Source organism: Homarus americanus, unplaced genomic scaffold (genome assembly GCF_018991925.1).
Source record: "Homarus americanus isolate GMGI-L3 unplaced genomic scaffold, GMGI_Hamer_2.0 scaffold30535, whole genome shotgun sequence".
Lineage (NCBI taxonomy): Eukaryota > Metazoa > Arthropoda > Malacostraca > Decapoda > Nephropidae > Homarus > Homarus americanus.
In genome coordinates, this window is record NW_024732440.1 from 388,447 (window position 1) to 414,216 (window position 25,770).

The following is a 25,770-nucleotide window of genomic DNA, read 5'->3' on the forward strand; positions in this document are numbered from 1 at the left end:
GTTATTTTTTTTAAAAGTGATGGTACTTTATATTTCCTGTATAAGCAAACACTTACACATAATAGTTTGGATTAGGTTATGTGTACGTGTCCAAGTGCAAGATGTCGGTCAGTGAAATAGCCATGTTTACTTGTTACAAATTCCCGGTTATAGAAGAGCAATCAGTTCTTCATTCTAATATCATATGGCAACTGTTTCTGACAAAATAGATAAATAGTGATTCACTTATTTTTTTTTACGTTTATACTCTTCGCCACTGATCGGCTCGTTAGCCGCTTGGGTGCTCGGTCACGTCTCTGTTCCTCACTGTTGGCAAGTACTGTACTGGGCTTGAACTGCCTCCTGTCCTGAGACGCCTGGATGTATTTGAACCTGCTCCAATGTTGGTCAACTCTAACTTTGAAAGAGTTCACACTCAGTGTCGTAACAACACTCACTGTCACATTGTTACAAAAGTTCACAATTCTCACTCCAAAAAAGTTTACTTTTCTGGAGAGGAAATTTATTTTTCTAAATTAGGGAAAGTAATCCCCAACACCACAAGGCCGGTGATTTTATTTAATGTCTTACCCTCCTTCGTTGCACTCTTATACTCCAAGCTAAAATAACACACCTTATACAACACCCTTCTCATACGCTGCAGAGGATATGATTGGTTTTTGTCTATTAATGCTGCTTTTCATTACATATCAAGTTGGAACCAGAGAATGCAAAAAAATCTTCCTTAATACAAAGAACAATATACTGTGCATAAAATTCCAACCCTCTCAAGTACTTACAAGATAGTGCCAAGTGTCCAAGAAATTTTATCCACAATTGTAAAATTTTTGGTGAATACATCGCGAAAAAGTTGAGCCATTCGACGCAGGTAACTGTGTACCTCATACACAGTGGCAGTCCTGTGAAGTGCAATTACACCATTAATTCGCATAATTACTTACTTTCTCTGATGATCTTTCATTACTGGGTATTCCACAACTAGAATAGTAAGGCCACTATTTCGAACCATCTCTGACTAGATATAGTCGCGATTAAACTTTTGGTATAATTCATCAAGTTATACCTGACAAAAAAGTATAACTGTTAACATGCCGAACTGCTTAGCATTGTCTTTAGATTACATATACAGGTATTATATTGTATACATACATAATAATAAAACACATTCTCTGTCTGTTTATCTGCTTGTGTCTGTATATTCCTTAAGCATTTCCACATCAACATTAGGGTGTGAAAAAATCCAACCATACAGGAACAGTGAGATCACTACTCTAATAGAGTAGTTCACCAAGGGTATGACATTAACTTTGTATAAGCCTGATTTCATCACTTTTTCACTTTCATGCCTTTGTCAGCCACAAGGCAAGGTGTCTTGAGCCAAGAAACAAATACCTATACATGCATTCACATGATTTACTTTTAAGTTTATTCATTCTTACTGCCCTAATCATTTGATGCTGTTCTGTTATTATTCATGCACCTCCAAATTACTGTACAATATTTACCAAATTTTTCCTTTGATCCCTTCATACATAATACAAATACCATCTAAACACACCCTGACTTGTTCTCTCTTCAACATTTTTTGCCCTTCCACAGCTCCCTGTTTCTGCATTTGTATTCGTTGAAAGCTTATCCCAGATACCATCCCATATCTTAACATACTCAGGTCCACTGACATTACCTCAGCATCTAATAAACTCATAAATGATTTTTTTTTCATTGTCGTAAAAAAAAATGTGTATAATAAAAATTATGTAATTAATGTGATAAAGATAACCTTTTTTTTCAGTAATCCCACATCCAAAATGTTGAGGGTTACAGTACAGTATTTATAAAATCTGATCTAATTGACTTATCGATGTCTTTTTAATGCCCTTTTGATTCCTGAAGGTCATCTATAGTACTGTACAGTATATCACTTTCACTATTATTTTGAGACATAAGCGATGAAGATCACTCATTATTTGTTTAATCTTTTCCGGGTGATCCTGTAGCCACATATTACTAAATTTATCACTAATTACACTGGTTGTACTCTTACCAGGCGAATGACACATCGTTCTCTTACGAGGCGACCTAATCTTGAATCCAGGATGAGCAAGAGTCATAACAGGTTGTATAGGGGTCAAAGAGCCAGCAAGGGTCATAGAGAGGCAAGCAGGGTGTTAAGCCTCCTAATGAAAGTGGTAGCAGGATTACTAGCCATAGGTGATGCAGGATAAGTAGTCATGAGTGTTGGAGATGAACCAGAACCGCCACACTCATGTGTCACACTCCTCTTCCCCTTTCTCCCCGATGTCTTTATTGAAGGTTTATCAGAAAAGGCTCAAGTTGTAGATCACAATTAGTACTATAATGTCACTCATTATTGTCATTGGTTTTCTAGCTTGGGCACACCACACCACAAGGCCGGTGATTTTATTTAATCACTTACCCTCTCTCGCTGCACTCTTATGCTCCAGACTAAAATAACTGTTGTTTGTAATTGAAATTCAAACCAGCCATATGAAATAATTGATATACACCTTATAACACAACATCCTTAACATACGCTAAAGAAAATATGAAAACCGAGTTTATTAAATCACTATATATCTTACTTACATCATGCATTTTTCAAATTTACATACTGTGTGTTAGAGTTGTATGCACTAACAAGGATACCAGGATGATCATCTTGAAGTAGAACAGCAAATCGTATATATTATAGCAGTTACATAGAATGAATAACACAAGGGGAAAACCTGTTTGCTCTTCGTTCCAGCCACCCAGTATCAGACAGCATCTAATTCTACTCAGTTCACACACAAGGTTAATAAAAGTCTTCTTTCATGCTCTGTAAGACATCTATTAGTGCTACAATTGTTCATGGTGTCATACTGTCAGTGTTCACCAGTAATTTACTTTATTGTAAATGCTGCTAAAAGTTACATTATTTTTAAAATATATTATTCATTCATTATATATATATATCTTTGAATACAATAAAACATAACAATGGGACATGAAATGCATAGAAATGCAAGAACACAGTTGTTGGTCTCCAGAATTGCCAGTGGAAGATCATGTACCATATATGACATGTAATTCTACAAAATGCTCAGAGTAAAAATAGGAATTTTTAAGATAATGGGCTGTCAAATACATCACTTGTACTGTTTAGCTTTGTTGAAGAACTAATTCAAGACTTGACTCATTTTGAAAGGTTGTGCACACATACAGTGTAAAATGTATATGAATGAGTAGTCAGGTTGGGAAAGCCCTATAGTGTCATCTAATGCCATTGCCTCACATGACCTGATCAAAATCACGGCATAATTGGAGAGAGAGAGAGAGAAAAAAACGAGTACGGTAGTTTAATGGGTAGTAGGATTTCAACGAGGAAGATTCGAGAAATACTGGATAAAGGAAAGGCAAGACAGCTATGTGAACAACAGAGAGAATAGCATATTTCTCATCTCTGTTGCCCTGGATCAAACCAGAGTACCTCATGATGTGTTTGCGGTTTGTTTCCTCTATCACCAATTACCTGTACTCTCTAATTAGACAATTAAATTCAAGGAAATAAAAAAATTAATAATAATAATCATAAACATAAATCATAATGGTGAACCTACTTAAAAGAACTAATAATGAACTGAAATATAATAATTGAATTGTAAAATATTGATTGACACAGAGTTTATATCAAGTTCAGAAAAGAGAAAAAAAAACAGTTACATTTGCATATTATTGAACTGTCTGTGTTTAAAATATACAGCCTGTGTGAGGGTCAGGTTTTAGTGAATTACAGCCATAACTTCCAAAAAGTGCAAAGTTTGACAGTGAGAGGACAATAGTTTTACATCTAGTGGTTATATACAGCATCCTTGTGCAAGGTTAATTTGCTACATAATTTTGTATCTACTACAGCTGCATGTGAGACCTATTTCAAAATTATGCTAATCAACAGGAGACCCACACATATAAATGATCTTTTACTTTGAAAAAATTTCCAGCACATTTATAATACAAATTTAAGATTATACACAACACTTTTATAGAAACCTAACAATGAATTAAAAATTTCATCTGATGGTACGCATCACTTGTTACCTCCACATATCAACAGGAACATTATCTGATAATTTAAAATATCACAGAACCAGTGTCTACCTATTACAAACAAGAATAAAACCAGGTTGAATAAACATGTTAAGGACTAGTACATTTGTTCATGAGCTTTCAAACAGATAAGAAACTCATATATAGCAGGAGGAAATTAGTTCATTATTTTCCAACACAGTTATCTATCTGTAAACTTCTGATGTTGTTAATTACTGTAAGTCAACACCTACAATGAGCCTTTTGAAGATCTTGAGAAACAGCTCCTCTACACACAACAAGTACACGATTAAAAAAAGAAAAAAGAAAGACATTATATTTTGGTGTTGTAACACAAATTGAGAAAATCAGTTAAGAACCATCCAGGTTACAATCATGTGTTTTCAAAACTGTGACAATCACCATATGATTAGCATAATTTTTTCTCCCAAAAGAAGCAAGTTTGCTGCCTCTTTACAAGTGCACTGAATAATACATGTGTACATTATGCAGTGTCGGCATTTATATATTGCATCACAAGTTTAAGCTTCTACAGAACTATTCCACACTAAACCTTATAAATGATCACCATCAACCAATAGTGCAAGTGCACACATCAGCAAAACTGCAAATACTGTAATTCAGTACACAATAAAAAAATAAATAAATAAATAAAAAATATATATTTTATAATACCAAACATTGTCAAACTCAATAAATTAAACTAGAAAAAGTGTGGGTACAAATACTTTTTGAAAACTCACTTTGCATAATTATAATACCCGCACCTAAATAATCTAAAACAGGAAAAAAAATTTATGATGTTTTATAAATGGCAGATATAATTATACTGTATTTAAATAACATAGAAATATAATTGATAGGAAAAACGATTAAATTTCTTCAGTGATGAAAGAAAAAATAAACAATGAAGAACTAAAATTTGATGGTGACCATCAAAAGGAACTCCAGCATCATCCTTTATCATAATTTCAGTCAAAACCTTTGACATAATTCAGTACTAACTTGTTTCTGTTACTGTTAAAAGCATTCAACAAACTGGGGACAATATGGCTTGTCACACTCTGTATTACATCGCTCCCTTGCTTCCAGTGCGTTAAAGAGTAGGGGCTTCTTGCAGAAAGTACATTCCTGAAACATATAAAAAAAAATATATATTTAAAAATAAAGTAGCTAATGTAAATGGTATTATTTCTCATCATTATGATTTACAAAAGTAAATTATATTTTGGTACACAAGTGGTACAATACCTGTGAATCAAAAAGTAAAAGGAAACATACAGTACTAAGTGTATACCGGGTATATATTAACGGTGGATTTTTTTTTAAATTGGACTAAGGACAGTCTTTGAGGAACTGAAAATTCTAAACAACTGCAAATTTATTGAGAGCTGCCTTCAAATGTTAAAAAATCGGTCCCTTAAAGCCACTGGAGGAAAAAGTCAGAACATAAAGACACAAAGCTACCAGCCAGCCAACCAGTGCCTGAGCTAACCCTCCCTTGAACACTGCCAGTAATATCCACATTTCCACACATTTCTTCACTTCCAAATTCCACACTTTTTCCTAAAACTCTAAAACTTAAGTGTACATAATTAGCACAGGAAATTTAAGAATATGGAATAATCTTCCTCTAGTTACAAACTACATGAGGGTAAATGAGGTGAAATTGGACAATCAGGTAACTGGCTGAGTGACTGTGTGTGCGGTGGTGTGCGTGATGAGTCTACTTATCCTCACATGAGTTTTTGAGGAGTAAGTTATATGGTGATTGTAAGAGAATGACGACACAATGAAAGCTTATTTGTAGACTTAATAACATGGTGAGTGTGAGAGAATAATGAAGTAAGTTAGTGTCCAGGTACAGTAAAGCATTTGGAGAAACTAATTATATAACCCAAATAAAACAAGTACAGTACTCTGGTTTATTATATGCTTTCCTTGGACACATGTTCACTATAGAATCCACTTTATGCAATTGTCTATTTTATGGAAGCCTCTTGGTTCCAGCTTTTCAGTTGAGATACTGTAACTTACCCACCCACTTTTGAGATACTGAGTGAACAAATAAGCTGGAGAACAAGGGAAAAATGATGGGGCTTTCATTGTCGGTGGTTAGGAGGGACTCAACCAATAACTAAATAGAAATTTATTATTTACTCAACTTTATTTTAAAATATCTGGTTCATTTTCAGTCTCCCAAAGATAGAATTATTCAAACATTTTCTAAAATAATGTCTATCTCAACACTATTTAAACAATCTCTAATGTAATAATGTCTGTCTACATCTTAATACTAGTATAAGACTTATGGATATTCTTTAAAAACAAAAATGGCTGATAGGTATTAGAATGTAAGATTGGATCACAACTTTCAATATGCTGGCTTGTAAAGCAACTAAAAACTGTTGTTTGTCTGGAGAACAGAATAAAGCAAATATAAAAAGTAAATATGCATCTAGAGTGCTTACCTCAGAGCAGCTCCTATCCCACAATGGTAACTCAAGATCTTTCCAGACGGTTATTAGGTCATCAACAAAACGATCCATCATGGCAGGGGTATGCTGAGGGGTGGGAGCTATACGAAGCTTTTCATGTCCTCTGGGTACTGTTGGGTAGTTGATGGCCTGTACGTAATGACCGTAGTTACGGATCAGTTCATCCGATATTTTGGTACACTGTAAAGGATCTCCAACCTGTGGGAACAAGTTTTCAGGTCAGGTAAACTAATCTTGAGGAATGTGAATAAAATGAATTTAAGGTAATCAATTGTATGAATCATGTCACGTCTTTCTGTAACATTAGACCACATTTATGCAAAATATTGGGTAAAAAGGCTATACTGTATATAATGTATTTCTTTCATTCAAAGTATGCATGCAATGATGTTTTCTTAATTTTGTTAGTTAAAACAAACATTCAGGTGAGTGTGTGGAAGCCAAACTTGACACAATCTATTGGTAGCCCTACTGTAACAGACGGTTGACCTAAGACCCAGGAAACTACTTCAGTCTTGGTCTCAAGAGTCCCAGATTTGAGGACCTATACCTGCAATACTATAATGTGAGAACAGTAATTAATAAGTACTTACATGGACTGGTATGATATGGGATGGACAATGTTCCACTGGTAATCCTTTTTCCATGAGTGAACTCCGCAGGTAACGAACAGCCTTCTGGTGTTTTGCACGCATGGCTCGTCCCTCGGCCCCACTAAGAATACTGACAGCAGCTAATGCCCCTGATACAACAGTTGGCGGCAGTGAGGTTGTAAAGATAAAACCAGCAGCATAGCTTCTTATCATGTCCACCAGAGATCCATTCCCAGCAATGTAACCTCCAATATTGCCAAAAGCTTTACCTGAAGTTAATATAAATAAGTAAGTCATAAATTTATAAGTAATCTAAGATATACTTTTTGACATTACTGTATTTTATCAAGAAGGAATATTTGAACTATTTTCTTACGAGTAATATTACTTTAGCTTTCTTCTTCATTAGTAACCGATAGAAGACAGACCATCTTCTTAACATAAAAATGTATTTAACTCTTGGAAAGATACGTACAGTATTGACCCACCAGAGAAGTATTCTCTTAGGTATGATATATATGAAAGACCTTTGATAAATGAATTATTCTTACCTAAAGTTCCTGAAACAATGTCAATCTTGTGGTGTAAACCATCTCTGTCTGCTATTCCAGCCCCACTCTCACCGTACAAACCAACTGCATGCACCTCATCTACGTAGGTAATTGCTCCATACTTATGTGCAACCTGGATAATAAAGAAACAATTTTCACCATTTTGTCTTACTACACAAAATTTATGAGAACATTTATTGGATACATAATACTATACTGTTCCTGCAGCGAATGATCAGTCAATGAAATATTAAGTTTTCTGTAAAACTTTCTACAGAAACTGGTAGCCTTCAGCTACCCCACTAACAAGTACTGTATAAACAAAGTACAGTACAGTACTGTATGACAATATTTTCTACACTAAAATAATTAACAGTTGAGGCAGTGCCTGGCTGTATTTGGACCAACATTCAGATAAGCAAATGTTACCATCCAATGGCAAGGTGACGTGTAAAAATTGAGTACAGTATTGTACAGTATTTAAATAAAGATAATGAGGGATACCTGGATCATACCATGCTTTCTATTGGCATTGTATTTGTACAAGTTGAATTTAAAGTTTTTATAAGGTTTAATTGGTGCAGTAAGAGGGAATTTCAGTGGTAAGTTACATATAGTTAAAGAATTTTATATGAAATACTGTACACACATAATCTTCAAAAAATATATGATGACTGATAATATCAAGCTTAGAATGAAATACAAGATGTCAAAAGTAATAACAGTATGCAGTATTCAATGTTCATATTATGATCAATGGGTAAAAGAGACTAGTTTAATATGATAAGCATTTTTTTTTAAATTATTAGAGTACTATTATTACAGAAACCAACATGAACCAGGATGTAAAAGAAATGACCAATTTAATTGTGGATAAAGAAAAAGTATTGCAGCACTTACATCACACAATTCATTTAGGGGGCATACAGCTCCTGTCATGGAATGAACAGTTTCAAAGGCCACAATCTTTGGAATACCAACATCAATTGATTTTAGCAGCTCTTCAAGGGACTTTGGATCATTGTGCCGGAAGATGTGCTTGGGAACCCCAGAGTTGCGAATCCCTTGAATCATTGAAGCATGGTTTCCTTCATCAGAGAAGATGTGGCAACCTGAAAATATTCACAAACCATTAATCTGACATTTCTAAAGATAAGTTGGAAAATTAAATTAAATTTTGGCAGTTATACTACACAGTTATAGTAGAATATTTTTTCCTGAAATTTTGTGCTTAATTAGTAATTACTCATTTACCAAACTAGATTCGATTGTATTGAGAAAATAATTTGTTTTAGAAATAACCAAAGCAAACTGATCTGTAGGTGATTACTGTATTGTAAACTACTAAGGCTATAGCATGCAAAAATTATTTCATGTTTCATCATAGAATTACAAGAGAAGTTTTTGGTCTGCACAAATATAAACAGTATCAGTAGCCAAAAATTTTGCAAAGAGACAGCCTCAACACTTAAATATTTATATTAGACTTTGCAGATACTATATCATATAATGAAAGAAAGCTGATGGCACAGTGAACCAATAAAATGTTTGTAGATAAAAACTTTCTTCTGAATTCATGAAAGTGTTTTTAATCTCACACTCCTCTGTAACCATATACTGTACTGTATCACTGCCAACTTCATCATTCTTTACTATATTGAACTGTTAAACATCTTATTTTGTCGACAAAGTTTCTTCTTTACCCTTACAACTTAAATTACTGTTTATAAATCTACCTAACCGTACCCTCTCTGTACACCTACAATATTCCTTATCCAGAAGAATCTTACATCTCTACTCTTTTTAAAGCTAGCAAATAAATATATACAATAATCCAGTACTATACCTGGTAAAGCTTTGGCTAAAGTATACAGCGTGGAATCATTAGCAACATAGCAGGAAGTGAAGAGTAAAGCTGCGTCCTTCTGATGAATTGATGCTAACTTGGCTTCTAGACTTTCATGCAGAATAGTGTTACCAGAAATATTCCTTGTTCCTCCAGCTCCTGCACCATGTTTATCTAAGGATGCCCGCACTGCAGCACGTACATCCTCGTGACGAGACATCCCTATTAATGATATGGTAATAAATAAGTAACCACATTACTTCTCACTCAGAGTAAATTACAATCATTAAAATATTGTATATCATGATGGAAAGTTCTTGTCAAAGGCTTGTTTAATTTAGACTTTCAACCCGATCCTGACATGCATTTTATATCTGTAATACCAAAAATCTTTTTTTTACAGTGTTAAAAATAGTTAGTCTTCTCACCTAAATAATCATTGGAACACCATACAGTAATATCTTTCTCTCCCCAGGAATACTCCTTGGCTTTGGGGAACTGGTCAGCTATACGAGCGACTTTCTTAAACACACGGTAGGAATGGTCCGCTTTCTTCTGAGCGATTTGCTCTTGGAAAAATTCATTGTATGGGAATAAATTCAACTCTGTAAAGATAAATAAAAAAAGGACATGTTACACAAAGAAAGAACAGTACTTTAATTTAAAAAACCAAAAGAACAAACGTCAACATCAATAGCCTCTTTTTCCGACTTGAAATTTTACTTAAGGTTTTCAAAAGCATCATCAATATTGGCCTCAAAGCTATGGAAGTACCAACAACTTAGAGTGGAATTATATATAGAGCTGTAAAATATTCACCATTATAATTGTTTGCACGATTCATGCAAAACTTCCTACCTTAGCAACTACTGGTACATTCCAACAATTTGCTTTGTTGACTATTACACCCAGAACCATTGTAGCACATCATTTTTTAATTGCAACATAGTCCATACATATTCTGTGTATGAGATTCATTTTATAAGCGACTGTCATTAGAAGACTTTAGTGACATGCAGGGTGGGGATATACTGCAGCTGGGGAGACCTTGTGGAGTGTGTTGTTGCTAACTTTAAATTCTCTGAGTTTAATTCACTGCTTTGTTTTCTGTGTTATGAACCTCTATTCCTATTTGCATTTTCTTCCTGTTAATAACTAATTCACTTTAGATGATTAATTAATTGTCTTTGTGTCAGATAATCATGAGTTTAGAACATAACTGAATTCAGGTGTTGTTATAGGCCAGGGTGCCTCTTCTATACCTAGTTGACCTGGTGTTGCATTCTTGAATTCAATTACTATGTGCTGTCCATAGATATTTTGTTATCTCAACTTCTATTCTTTCTAAGACTCAGGGACAACATAGTTTGTGGATTAAAATTCCCACTGTAGTCCAAAATGTTGGTGGCACATTCTTTTGAACAAAGTTTATTTTTCAAGTGTAATTCCACCAACTGCAGCAAAAAAATCACAGCTTTCTCTTCACCAGAGTCACCTTGGTAAATGTTATGAATTCATCACCCATTTCATGTCATCTATAGTATGCAAAAAAAAGGTTAATATGACATGCCCACCTGACCACAAACAGTTATCTTTTCCCCCACTAACTCATGGCAATCATTATCAAATACTGTACCGGTAATACAAAAAATACTAAGTCATACCAAATATTTTGGTTAACTTGTATTATGAGATCATGTAACAAAAGTTCAAACATTAAATACTAACAACAAAAGACAGCACAAAATAAGATGCCAAACAAGTAAGGATCAATAGTATATATGTACAGTACAAGTACATGTATTCCCCAATTTACAAAAGGGTTTCATTCCTGAAAAACCTTTTATAAATAAAAAAATTTTGTAAACCAGACGTCATTTTCCAATAGACTCCCACAATAAAAGCTGAAATGCACTCCTATGGGGGAAAAAGTCTTAAAATGAAAAATTAAAATAAATAATTACATAAAAAATAAAAATATATCTAAAATTTGGTGTACTGTAGACTACACCATGATTATAAGCCAATACACATAACGCTAAGTGAAATACATGCAGCGAAGGACACACAAGTTACTGTATTGAGAAATTGCACCACTGATTGTGATGCAGTGCAAGACTGGAGGGCTCAGTCAAGACACAGAATTTCAATTTTGTAGAGATGTACCAACAGTATGTCTGTTGTATTACAGGTAAAGTATGTGCATTTTGAGATACAGTACTTTGCTTTCACTGGATTTGATATTTTATGTTGCTTTTTTGAAGAAGTAATATTAAGTTTATCAATTTAACATTGTAGTTTTCCACTGACATGAGATCCAATTCAACATTATATTCTTTCCACTGACATCAGACCAACTCTGGGATATTAAACACAACAGCATTCCCAGTCAAAATATCTTGAGTCAGTATTTTGCCAAGCTTCATGTAGCAGCCCTGTGAGCCATGATAACTAAATACATTGTATTTTATTTTTTAGCTAGGTAAACACTTTTAATACAGTTTAATACTGTACGATTTTTATAGTTTAACCCTTTAGAGGGCACAGGTTTCTCTCAGCTGAATAAAATTGTCTGGCATTAGTCAGAATAAAATATTTAAGTGTGAGGCTTTCATCTAAAGGGTTAACTGACTTTATAAAATGACCAGGTTCAGTAAGGGAAGCCCTGAGTTGCCAGTGTCAGTACATTGGCTTCTTCCAATTGTGCAAGAGAAAAAAATCACTATTTCATATTTTCTGAAGTACAGTAAATTAAAAAAAAATTAAATTTTGTAACTTCTGATTTTTTCAAATGCAATTTTGTAAATCGGGGTCGACCTGTACTGTACTACAGGTAGTAAATATATAACTTAAGCATTGCTAATGCTTTCTATGCTACACAAAAATTGAACAAATTATCAAATATAAGCATAAATTGTGTGAAAGTGTGAGTAACCACGAAGTAATAAGAGTCAGTATTATACATGCTTCAGGTTAGATAATCAGTTGTCATAAATTCATCTTTAACTTACAAGCAGACAGTTGTTAAATATTAGAGGTATTATCAACTTTGTTAAGTTACTGAACTCTCTACATCTAATATGAAGCATACCTTTATCTTTGATTTCAGGGGTTACCTGAGAAGCTAAAAAGGGGCATTTTGCCTTTTCCTTTGGTTTGACTTCTAGTCCAGCAGGGCCTGTAAAAGGCCAAGTCATGTAAATATTATAGTATGTATGATGAATATCAATTTATAAATTCAAATGTTTCTATTAGCCAAAAGACTTCACTGTCTTATCACCAACAGTAACCAATCATCATTAACTTTTAACTTCTGAAAATACTTCAATTCAGTACAGTACTGTATCATAAAATTTCTAACAAGATACAGTAGGGGTGTTAGTCTTACCTTGCTCCCTGGCAGAGAGATCAATTACATCCTCTTGTACTTCTCGGCTTGCATGCTTTACCAAGTTCTTGCCATTCAGGAAAGGACATTTCTTCTCGCCTTCCACTGAAGAATAAATAAAAAGAAAACTCTCGTTATGATCAAAAGTTGCTAAAACTACATACAGTACAATATATAAAAACTCTGATTACCTAAAGGAGAAGTGACCCTCTTTCATTAATGAAGAAAGTGCTTGGAAGGCCTTCACATATGCCCAGTTCCCACAACATAAAAGTGGGTTGATGATAGTAAGGGCGTCCAGGCATAAAACTTGCTTCAAATCTGCCTGATGACAACAAGGATACCATGTCATCAAATAATCATAGGTAACAAATGCAAATGTGAAATATTAACATAAAGCAGGAGTGACTTTGATGACTAAACACACATGCAGACTCCTTGCAGACAAAATTTTCATGTACGATCAGATAAAACAACTTCACTATAACAATTTTCTTTAATATACACTGTACAATAGTGTATGTGTGCATGTCTTACATTTTAGTGAATTTTTGATACATAAGATTAAAGAATAAAATGTAAACAGATTGTACCTGTAGCACTCAGCCGGAGCTAATAATTAAATCACTGGATCTTGGACCCCAGCAGAGGGTTAATCCTCCAGTGGAGCTGTGTTATTGCTAGGGGGAGGGAGGGTTAAATTATCTACAGTACAGATGTCACAATATTTACCTGACTTTCTTCATGACTTATAAGGCGCAACACTATCAAATCAGTCGTTGATAACGTATAACTGTGTACTGTACTAAAATGTTACCTAGAGAGTATTCCTATAACTTTTACTTCTGCAGTCTAACAAGGGCCGTGATATCATAAACAAATATTGGTCAAGCATTTATTACAGATAAACAACTGATAACACTGAGAGATGTGAGGCAGCTGTGTGATGCTCTCCAGCTTACACATCACACAGCAGGAATACAGTGTATGGTAATATATGGGGTGGATAAGAAATAACTGACACACAGGAAGGTCTCTACAGCCTTGTGAATGTGTCATTTATTCCTCACCCACTCATTTTCACAAGAACTGAATAACATGCCTCAGACGGGCAGTATCACAGCAATTGCCAGAATACAGTATAGAATTCACTAACATGGAAACACTTTTATTATGTGATCTGTAAATACCAGCTGCAAAAATTATTCAGTGCAGTGCTGGTTAAATTGGTATTAGTTCTGTGGTTTACATGCCATCATAAATAACATGTTTGGGTATAAATATGTGTTTAAGACCACGAGAAGTTGTGGTGAGTGAGACGAGAAGATACTGTTGGATAAGACCACCTTCATGAGTGTCACCACCTGAAATAACTGTCCAGCACTATACCTGCAATTTTCAGTACACCTAAACTGTCATTGTATTTCTGAATAAACTTTATATATTTCATGTGTAAAGGTCCCACCTTTGTAATACTATCACTGCATAGGGTTACTGTACAGTATTTCCAAAATCTATCTTTACAATTATAAAATGCTTTCTCTGTACTGTATAAAGAGAGAGACTTTGAAGATAAAATCTCCATATCCAATGTTAAAAAACATTGAACACGAAGTTTTCCTCAACAGATATAAAATATTGTGTGCATGTGTTATAAGTTATGTGGCAACACTCAAGAACAAGGAGCAGGGAGCGCTCCAGTAACCTAAATATCATCCCAATGTGGGGTTTAGTTTACTGAGTCACAGGATATGGGGAGGCAGGAACCAATAATCTTTACTGTTTAGTGTTGGAGTAAGGTTGAGACAAATATGTGTGGTAATGGACGGGAACCTTGACAGTGTTGGAGAGAGCTGAAGGTTGTGGAGTTCGCTACCACTAGCGTCAATCACCAGTGGTTGAGGGGAGTGGGTTGAAGGTTCTAGCGTGTGCTGAATATAACAAGTGTGAGGTACTGACCGGGGTCCTTGGTTGTAGAGGAGAGAGAGTTGAAGGCTCTGGATCGGGCAATAGTGTTGATCACGGGACACATCTCTCCATATTGGCGGACCAGCGCTGAACTGTAGTGACGCACATACTGTGCCGACAAGCGGGACATGAATGGGCACGGCATCTTCCTCACGATCTGCAAAAATAATAATAATAATACAATAATTACTCTCTCTCTACAGCTGTTACTTAAACCATCCCCCTTAACAGCGTATTATCTGCAACACATTATTCTTAACTGTCTATTAAGTGGCCGTGGTTGCAACCTTTTAAAGTAATATTCTGGAGACTAAAGTACAGTACACAGTACTTTAAAATTTGACAATAGTATACAGTACTGACATTCAAACTCGTGCGCGCACACAAACATTTGCTTGTTTGTGACGAAAAGAAAAAAGATATAACAAATTATAGACCAAATACAATACAAATTACAGCATATTATGTATGCGTTAGTTTTTATTATGACTGGTGATGTCAGAGTCGCATCAGCTGGTGAAGGAGACTTTCACCTGATCGAGGGCACCACCTACAGCTCCAACTTGCTCTAATCTGCTGTGCATTTCCCCTGGAGTTTACTTCCTCTCGTTCACTCACACTATTACTTTATTCTCGTTGTCAATGATGGGCCTGTTAGCGGCTATTACTTAAAAACTCTTTTTTTGTTGAGATGCTGATCTTTCTATCATACACAAAGAAAGTAAATGTAATGTTTCCCCTTGTCTGTAGTAAGGCGAAACACTCACCCATTAGCTAATACACTTAAAAATGACCATTAGTAGTAGTAGTAGTTGTAACAACAGCAACAACAATAATAGTAGTAGTAGTAGTAGTAGTAGTAGTAGTAGTAGTAGTAGTAGTAGTAGTAGTAGTAGATCAAAACAGTTATAAATATGATTATTACAACTACTCCACGACGTTGCATTCTTTAGCATCCCTGAGTGGAAGGAACCAATGTTAATTAGGAGTACGTGTGTGTGTGTGTGTGTGTGCCGCTACACCAGCGAGCTAATCAGTAGAATGACACTAAGCATGACCACCAAGTTAACGGTAATTAGTCAGGTACTGACGTTCCTGTGATTACGTACGGTAGCCTATACATCTGGCATGAGTGAGCCAAAGAACAGTCCCATGTTATTCCCAGTTAGTCCAGTATCTGGAAGTCTTCTGCCTTTTCGAAGAAAACTATAGCCTTCATTAAAATAATAACAGCATCTTCTTTTTACAATTCAAGCCTGTAAAATTCTTCTGACTATGTAAACTGTTGCTATACAAAAAATTCAATAATTGCTTTCAACTCATCCTTGAAGTGTTCTTGGCTTCGAACTTTCTAAACGAAACACGGCAATACTGGTCGTAGACATCACGGCGCAACACTTTATGGCTGCAACTTTCACTGTGTTTACTTACTTGTCTGAAAGTGTTAGTGACTCGGAGATAATTAATAACAGGTGGGCAGTGTTGTATGATAGTGACCGCGTAGACCAGGCGCGTTTCAAGTCAGCTGAGGCACTGGTGGCCAGCCGCCGGTGGAGACTGTTCACTCTCACTACCTTTGTCACGCCTACATTTCGTCCCGCCCATAACATATACACACGTCCTCCGTTGCGAGTGCTTACTTTGCTCCAGTTACATCATATTTTACGTCCCTTCTAGGTATAAAAGAACCTACTTGAGGTTCAATTATTCCGATTAAATGTTTATAAGAGTGCAGATGCAATCGTGTGTGGAAACTTGGCCATTAGTAATGACGCAAGTGCGGTACGGCCAGCTGATTGGCTGCACACAGCCGAGGCCGTCGACGTCACGGAGGATCCACCCCCACACACTGCAATCCTTGGGTGTAAGAGGAGACTGGGAGGAAAGCAAAATATACGCCTGGGGACTTACAGGAAGTACCTGAAGTATTTGTAGAGCAAGAAGCTGAATTGGTAAACGTTTTTCTGAGCTTTACTGTACTAACGGAGTACAAGAAACATAATACTGTATATGAAAGGAATATTGGCTTGAGAAGACGCACGAATGAAAAAAAAAGTCGAACATGGGAAAAAATTTAAGTCGGACATACAGATGGCGATGAATGAAAATTAGGGGCAGACTGGGGGCACTAAAAAACTGTAGACTAGAAGGGAATGTATAAGTTATCTCAATATGTAGGTGAGGTTCAGGTACCTGTAGGGTGTAGTGCAGCACCTTGAAAGTGTAGAGGGCTAGAGGTCACTTCCTGGGGTCAAAGTTGGCAGAGTGAGCCTATCACTATTTACACAAAAATCACTATGATGCTAACCTTTAACCCCTGACCTGCCCATCCTCACACTTACCTACACAGGGCGAATCGACCTGATTGGCCACATTGCGTCTTTATTATATGTCATTTTTAATTTAATTTCTTAACCATTTTCACTGCTTATTTTGCACACTCCTTTACTATTGTTATTGAATGTAACTTTTATTGCATCATTTAGGTCAGCAGTGCCGTGAGGTCATATTACATTATAGTTCCTTATTATTTTCACCTTTGCAGACTTCGAATCGTCATTTTGAGCAATTAATCACCAATAACAAACAAGTGAATGAGTACTGAAGGCCGTTCGCATTTAATATTTTCTGTCTTGTGATGTGATACTACGAGGCTGTGGGTGAAGGCGGTGCATGAGCCCTTTCCTTGTATTTTTTTTAATGATGAACTAAAGTATTTGCATCGCTAGTTGGTTTCTACTGTACAATGTATATGTTGGGCTCAGAAACCGAAAAGCGACCACAACGTTGTGGTTATTTGGGAAATAACCAGAGAGCGAAATTTTGCTACAGGTTAGGTAAGGTTGGCTTAAGTTACGTTTGTTTGGGATGAGTTTCATTAGGTTTGGTTAAATTAGGTTAGATTAGCTTAGGGTAGGTTAGGTTAAGCTAGGCGAGGGTAGGTTAAGCTAGGCTAGGGTAGGGTAGGTTGGGTTAGGTTGGGTTAGGCTGGGTTAGGCTAGGTTAGGTTGTATCTACTGGGTAAATCCCAAGACGCAAAATTTCGTCTTCTGGTTCCTTTGAAAACATCCACAACACGTTGTGGTCGTTTTCGTTCTTTGAGCCTAACATATATACAGGGTGTTTAAATACGTTTAATAATTCGGGGTTGTATTCCTGAGACAGATATAAGGAACTATGAATATTTACTGTAAAATCCATATCAGATTGTATATGATTGAAAAAAAAATGTACGAGCAACACTGAATATTTTATTTATACTCCATAGACTTCATCACATCCCAACCCTAATTTTCACGAAGTCATTTATCCTTATGTATGTCTCAGGAAAACACCCTGTATATAGAGGGAGGTACACAGATATAATGGTAACTGTAGGAGCTTACGTTTAGAGACACTTGTACTACAAATCAACACGAAGAGTACTCGAAACAATGATCAAACTCGGTAACACAATATTTACAAAAAAAAAAAAAATCCCATGAGACAGATTTACGAGGTATGAGTGTCGAGGAACTGGGCAGGAAACGGCTGAGGGGTAACGTTAAGTGTGACGGCGGGCTTTCCACTCTCTCTCTCACCACGGGAAGTTCGGGAAGCTCAGCTGTGTATGCACACACCTCAAACATCAACACGTTATCCATCCGCCTGCGTGACTCCCCGCACGTACAGTATTAACACATCAATCATTACCTAACACCCACACAGTCCATCATCCCAAACCATTAGGTGAATCAACAATTATAGTCTTAAAGATTCGTACGTAAAATATCCCTGGAGGTAAGTAATGGAGGAAGGGAGTGAGAGAGGGATGGGGAGGAACCAGGAAGCTAAAGGAGGGAGATAATAATTACACACGAGAGAGAGATAATGAGTAAATGTCAACATCTGTCACTACATTCACCCACATTACTGGGTAGGTTAGGTTGAGTCATTTACCACCCGTCGTATTCTTGGGTGGCGGACCTCACTGAATCAACCCTAAGAACGGTAGCGGAACATTCACACGTCTCTCACTTTCACTCACACACAGCTGGGTCAAGGATCACATGAAATAACACGCCCCCACCACTACACCCATCACCACTACACCCATCACCACCACACCCATCACCACCACCACCACCACCACACCCACCATCACCACTAGACACATCACCATCACACCCATCACCACCACACCCATCACCATCACCACCACACCCATCACCACACACCCATCACCACCACACCACCACATCCATAAACACCACACCCATCACCACCACATCCATCACCACCACACCCATCACCACCACACCCATCACCACCACACCATCACCACCACATCCATCACCACCACACCCATCACCACCACACCCATCACCATCACTACCATCACCACTACACCCATCACCACCACATCCATCACCACCACACCCATCACCACCACACCCATCATCACCATCAACACACCCATCACCACCACTACCATCATCACCACCACACCAATCACCACCACACCCATCACCACCACCAACACACCCATCACCAACACACCCATCACCAACACACCCATCACCACCACCTCTTCTCTCACCACCACATCCATTAACTAACCTAACCTAACCGAAACTTACCTAACGTAATCTAACCAAAACTAACCTAACCTAACCAAAACTTACCTAAACAAAGCTAACCTAGCCTAAACCCTAACCTAACCTAAACCCACCTCTAAGCTGATTTAAACTTACCTAAACCTAACTATCGTAATAAACAGACCCCGACATATACATTACGCTACCTAAACTAAACTAGAACAGAAAAGTGACTCATGTTTAGTGCTATGACGATCTCCTGTGTGTGTGTGGAGAGTATCGTGTATGTATGTATGTATGTATGTATGTATGAATGTTGTCTTTGAGTCTGATAATAACACGTAACTTTTTATTTAGTTGTATCCATTTTTGTATTAGATGTATGTCAGTTATCAGTTGTTATATTTATTTTGTTTATCATTATCACTATTATTATTATTACGTGTCCCTTTACAAGAGTATTCTAAACAGAACAGCTCAGCCAGTTGAACGCCAAACACCAGCGAGCGTTACTTCATCTCAGCGACTGACAACAACAACAACTACAGTACACAACCCGGATGTAATGGACGAATAGCACACCGTTACAGATATCAATAAAAGTACACATTTTAGGTATACGCGTTGATGCCTCAATAAAAAGTGTTTAAAATGATAACTGCGAGAACTTAGTGAGAGACAGAAGCATCGGGGACACACACAAAAATCAAACATGAAAAAAAAAATAATAATAATTGACAACGCTTATATCACACGAAGGAATCTACCGGGTGTTGGGTCCCATTCTCTCTCTGTCTGCCCCCCACAGGTGTTGGGTCCCATTCTCTCTCTGTCTGCCCCCCCACAGGTGTTGGGTCCCATTCTCTCTCTGTCTGCCCCCCACAGTTGTAAAACCCTGACCGGCTCCGTTACTAAACCTGGTTCTTTCTTCATCAAGCATCATCGGATCTGTCACTGTTTCTGAAGTGTGGATTCGTCTCTTTCTTTCGCTTACCATGTGAGTGTCTGTCTGTACAATGTTGATTTGACTTAAAGGAAGGAGTATGTTGGTGCCTTAGTCTACAGAAATGTTTCAAATTAACCTAGTGGTACAGTATCTCACTCACTCACACACACACACACACACACACACACACACACACACACACACACACACACACACACACACACACACACACACACACACACACACACACACACACACACACACACACACACACACACACACACACACACACACACACACACACACACACACACACACACACACACACACACACACACACACACACACACACACACACACACACACACACACACACACACACACACACACACACACACACACACACACACACACACACACACACACACACACACACACACACACACACACACACACACACACACACACACACACACACACACACACACACACACACACACACACACACACACACACACACACACACACACACACACACACACACACACACACACACACACACACACACACACACACACACACACACACACACACACACACACACACACACACACACACACACACACACACACACACACACACACACACACACACACACACACACACACACACACACACACACACACACACACACACACACACACACACACACTCACTCACACACACACACACACACACACACAGAAAGGGGACACAGGAACACCGACATACTCTCCACACTATCAGTCACATCTCAACACACCTGTTACACCCTGACGTTTACAAACGACAGGTGAACCTAACACCTGTTGTTCAAGAGGCTCAGGTGTGCAGATGTAAAAAAACATAAATGAACAATGGGGGTCTTTCACCTCTGTGTTACAAAGGTGTCAGTGTTATCTTGTCAATTGTTATATACGGTATGATGCCGTGTGTCTTGTGGAGCAACATGTTAACACACACACACACACACACACACGTCGTCCCTGTGACCCACGCACTCTATGTGACCCATCCACCATCGTTCCTGTGTCGTAGTTCAGTAATTCCCCAGCGTCAATAACTATACAAATTAAGAAACTGAATAAAGAGGTGTCCAGTGAAATAGCCTGATACCATGCCGTGCTTCCTTAAATATGACGATAACAAAAAGATCTATATCTCGAGAAGTTTGGTGGATCAGTGGCTTGAGGTAATGACGTTCAGTGTAAATATTGTTTTAGTCTTATTTGAGATTGAAGGAAAAGTTTTAGTTACTGAGATGGGTGGAGTGTGGGAACCCTTCACTGGCTCACTATAGAAGGATCGCTCGCTGCTCAACACAAGGTAGATCACGAAGTCTTTTGGAAATGGGTTATAATAAGTCTTAAGGGATAATGCTGTAGGATCAGTGATCATTCCATATTGGTCATGTTTGTTCTACCAGGAGATATATCCTGGGAAAAAACTAACCAACCACGTCCTTCAACCACGTCCTACAACCACGCCCTTCAACCACGCCCTTCAACCACGCCCTTCAACCACGCCTTTCAACCACGCCTTTCAACCACGCCCTTCAACCACGCCCTTCAACCACGTCCTACAACCACGCCCTTCAACCACGCCCTTCAACCACGCCCTTCAACCACGTCCTACAACCACGCCCTTCAACCACGCCCTTCAACCACGCCTTTCAACCACGCCTTTCAACCACGCCCTTCAACTCATTACTTCTGTTTAGTGACCATCGTGTGGGAAGAAGAATAAGAAGCAGTAAGGACGAAAGATAAATACAATGCACCTTCAGATAGATTACAGGTGTATATGAAAGTAGGTCACATGCACCGGTAACCTTACACCACCACCACCACCACCACTATCACCACCACCACCACCACCACTATCACCACCACCACCACACCACCACCACCACCACCACACACATCACCACCACCACCACACCACCACACCACACCTCATCACCACCACCACCGCACCACTATCACCACCACCACCGCACCACTATCACCACCACCACCGCACCACTATCACCACCACCACCACATATATTAACATACAGTACATGCTAATAATATACGTTCCTGAGGCGATACTCTTGATGTGATTCAAATTCCAGAAACAAAGTGAAATGCTATGAAGAAATGTAAACACTATATTTATCTAATCTACGTATAACAACCTATGCTAATCGAGATGATGTGTCTAAATATGTGTAGATATTTCTGTTTGTCTCTGAATATGTTCCCGCATCTGTCCAGCATCACTCGGCTCCCCTCCTCTTGCTACCACTGTGAGGGATCTATATACCTTAATTACTCCTCCTCTCCTACCTTACCTGTGGCGTAACTCAAGGTGTGAAAAAGTTGACAGATTAAGTATAATAACAGACAGGGTGGTGCAGTATAATGTAAAACAAGAGATATATAAGTAGCAGCAGTTATGATCAAGTACGAACACACACAGTTGTTAATATCCTCAACACGGTCATCAGAGTGAATATATTTGCTCTCGGTCTCTCGGTCATAAAACTAGCGTAAGAACAAGTTAATCTAGTGGAGAATAAGAGACTTTGGTCGTAATACAGCCATAGAGATAATAAGGCTCACCATTATCTCCCTGTAAAGGATGTAAAAACCCAGAGATGGAAAAGTTATCACCACATAGAGTGAGACTTAAGGGACGAGTAATTAGGGTACATGTTATAGTTATCACATCAAGTACACCTTTATATGCGTTATTGTTGTTATTGTTCTGGTGCGGGGACATTCTTTATAAAATTGTTCATAGTTTTTGTATTGGTTATAAACAGTTTTTGTATCATTTAGGTGATTTAGACTTGATGACGGGAGCGTGTTTACCATTTAGCGTCTTGGGATCACGTTAGATTGGTGGAGGAAGTAACAGCTTAATTACTTGAAGCTCCGTCAGTGTACATCGTCAGATCTGATTCAATGGTTGCAAAGCTGTGGTCAACAAGTCCTTCCAGAGTGAAGAAAAAAAAAATGCCACCCGTAATCTGGGCAACTTGTGAATTATTTTGTCTGAATAATATTAAATTCACTATTAACTCACTCAAGGGTCTAGTTTTGGTAGAGTCTCCATCACAAGTGTACAGTACACAAGGATGATGGAGAGTTTGTAACACATGGTAAACGAACACCTGGTTTGACACGTTACAATGGACCAGGACCGCCATTGTGTATATGTTCAGTGACGGGAACTTGTTTTATCGAGGTACAGTACTTGATGCGTCACTATGCACGGCAGTTGCGAAACTACGGGTGAGGCGAGCCATTTGTGTATGAACAGAAGTTGTGTGCGTCACTGACCGCTGGCAGCCAAAAGTGTCACGTGCGCACTGCTGGCGTGACACTTGGCACCTGACCCGGCCAACAGCTGATCACTGCCCCACATGCCACAGGTCCACACCCCCCGGTTCTTAATACTGCTACTGGTGCCCGTGTTCACCCACGGCCCTCAGGTGTATTACCGTGAGAGAGAGAGCACCACAGTGTTCAGTAGATGTGTTGTCTACCTCCCCTCCCCTCCCCACACTCACTGAATATTTTACATACTGCTACATTTTACTTGGAACTCATAAAATCCCGATAGATATAATATCCTGAGCAACACATGGCGATAGCTGGTAGTGGTTGTAGTAAAGGTGGTGGTGGTGGTAAGCGGTCACTACAGTAGACAGTCACCCATCAGGTGAGTCCCGTGAGTTGGCAGACGACACCACCCTTGAGGTAGGTCGCCGCCATTATTTGTGTCAGACCCTTGCCAATACGCACAAGAGTGACATTACGCGAGCACTCTGGTCACATGAGAGTACTGTCACACCACCGTTATCATGTGGTAAAGAAGCAGTGTTTGGTAGCACGTGTTATAAACTGACGCACTAATTGTCTTTACGTAAGTTCGCCCCCCCCCCCTCTCTCTCTCTCTCTCAACGAACGTGAGACGCCGAACACAATCATGAGGTGAACACAATGTCTACTCCGCGAACAGTAGAAGTATGAGAAACAAAACGGATGATATTAGGGCCTTGGTATGTACCGAAAAAATCGATATAATAGCATTCACTGAAACATGGATCAACCTAGACTCACGTGAGTTACCGGTCGAATACCAAATTGCGGGTTACAAATTGTTCCTTACAGATAGGCAGACCAGGAAAGGAGGCGGAGTAGCAATCTATGTTAGGGATAATCTGAAGTGTGAAATAAATAAAGAAATAAAAACTGAGCGGAATACAGAAACAATTTGGATAGAATTAAGAGACGGTAGGGAAAAATTAATCACAGGAGTAATATATAGACCTCCCAATCTTGATAGAGTCAATGAGAGACTTATCTGGGATGAAATGAGCAGGGCTTCCATACACAACAAAGTCTGTATAGTAGGCGACTTCAATCTTGGCCAAATAGATTGGACTGACCTTACGGGGAAACTCAGAATCACAGGATTTTCTCGAGACGATCCAGGACTGTTTCCTAAGTCAACATATAACCGAACCCACATGGGGTAATAATATACTCGATTTAGTTCTGTCAAACAGAGAAAACCTCATTAGCAATGTCGAGGTAGGGAACGAACTTGCAAACAGCGATCACAAAGAAATTAGATTCCAGTTAGATTTTCAGGGCAGACGTAAGGAAAATTCCACTGAAGTACCAGATTTCAGAAGGGCAAACTTTGACAGTTTAAAGAGGCAGCTGAGAGAGGGGGTGTCGCGCTTGGCCTTGAACCTGATAGATGACTCCGACCTGATAACGAGATCCGAGATTGCCGAGATCCACGACAATTTAAATAATGAGTTACTTAATGCACAAAGGCAGAACATACCATACAAAAAACTCAGATCAGACATCAATGACCCTAAATGGATAAATAATTATTTAAAGAACATCATTGGCCAAAGGAAGGCTATAGGTAGAAGGATAAAGCGTGGCGAAATTTACCTCCAGGATTATTATAAGACATTGGCGAGTAGGGTTAAAACCGAGATAAGGAAAGCAAAGAGGAATAATGAGGTAAGGATAGCAAGGGAGGCGAAGACAAACCCCAAAGGACTCTACCAAATGTATCAAACTAAAACACGAGAAAAGATTGGACCAATACGGTCAGATACTGGCGAGCTCACTGATAACGACGGAGAAATGAGCAATAATTTGAATAAATATTTTTCAACAGTTTTCACTACTGAAAATTTAAACATGATACCCAAGGCTCCGACTCTATTCAGAGATAGTGA

The 25,770-nt window shown here is 38.1% G+C and overlaps 1 protein-coding gene and 1 long non-coding RNA gene across 5 annotated transcripts in view; one reads left to right on the forward strand and one right to left on the reverse strand.

Moving 5' to 3' along the window:
• Positions 1–2,830: 2,830 nt before the first annotated feature.
• Positions 2,831–25,770, reverse strand: part of LOC121868722 (5-aminolevulinate synthase, erythroid-specific, mitochondrial-like) — a 48,582-nt gene continuing 25,642 nt past the window's right edge. For 2 of the 4 annotated variants that reach the window (XM_042369577.1, XM_042369579.1), the window contains exons 2-11: positions 14,943–15,108; positions 12,984–13,088; positions 12,687–12,773; positions 10,024–10,200; positions 9,596–9,817; positions 8,650–8,861; positions 7,750–7,882; positions 7,199–7,467; positions 6,579–6,803; positions 2,831–5,238 (exon numbers count right to left, since the gene is read on the reverse strand). In XM_042369577.1, coding sequence (XP_042225511.1) covers positions 5,128–5,238; positions 6,579–6,803; positions 7,199–7,467; positions 7,750–7,882; positions 8,650–8,861; positions 9,596–9,817; positions 10,024–10,200; positions 12,687–12,773; positions 12,984–13,088; positions 14,943–15,108 — 1,707 coding nt within the window. In that variant the 3' untranslated portion in view covers positions 2,831–5,127. Of the gene's footprint in view, positions 5,239–6,578; positions 6,804–7,198; positions 7,468–7,749; positions 7,883–8,649; positions 8,862–9,595; positions 9,818–10,023; positions 10,201–12,686; positions 12,774–12,983; positions 13,089–14,942; positions 15,109–16,382; positions 16,532–25,770 lie in introns of those variants that run through there. The other 2 variants (XM_042369578.1, XM_042369580.1) reach the window with 2 other exon arrangements.
• On the forward strand, positions 9,727–10,244 carry LOC121868726. The gene is made up of 2 exons (XR_006089442.1): positions 9,727–9,831; positions 10,071–10,244. It is a non-coding gene; the product is annotated as an uncharacterized LOC121868726 (long non-coding RNA).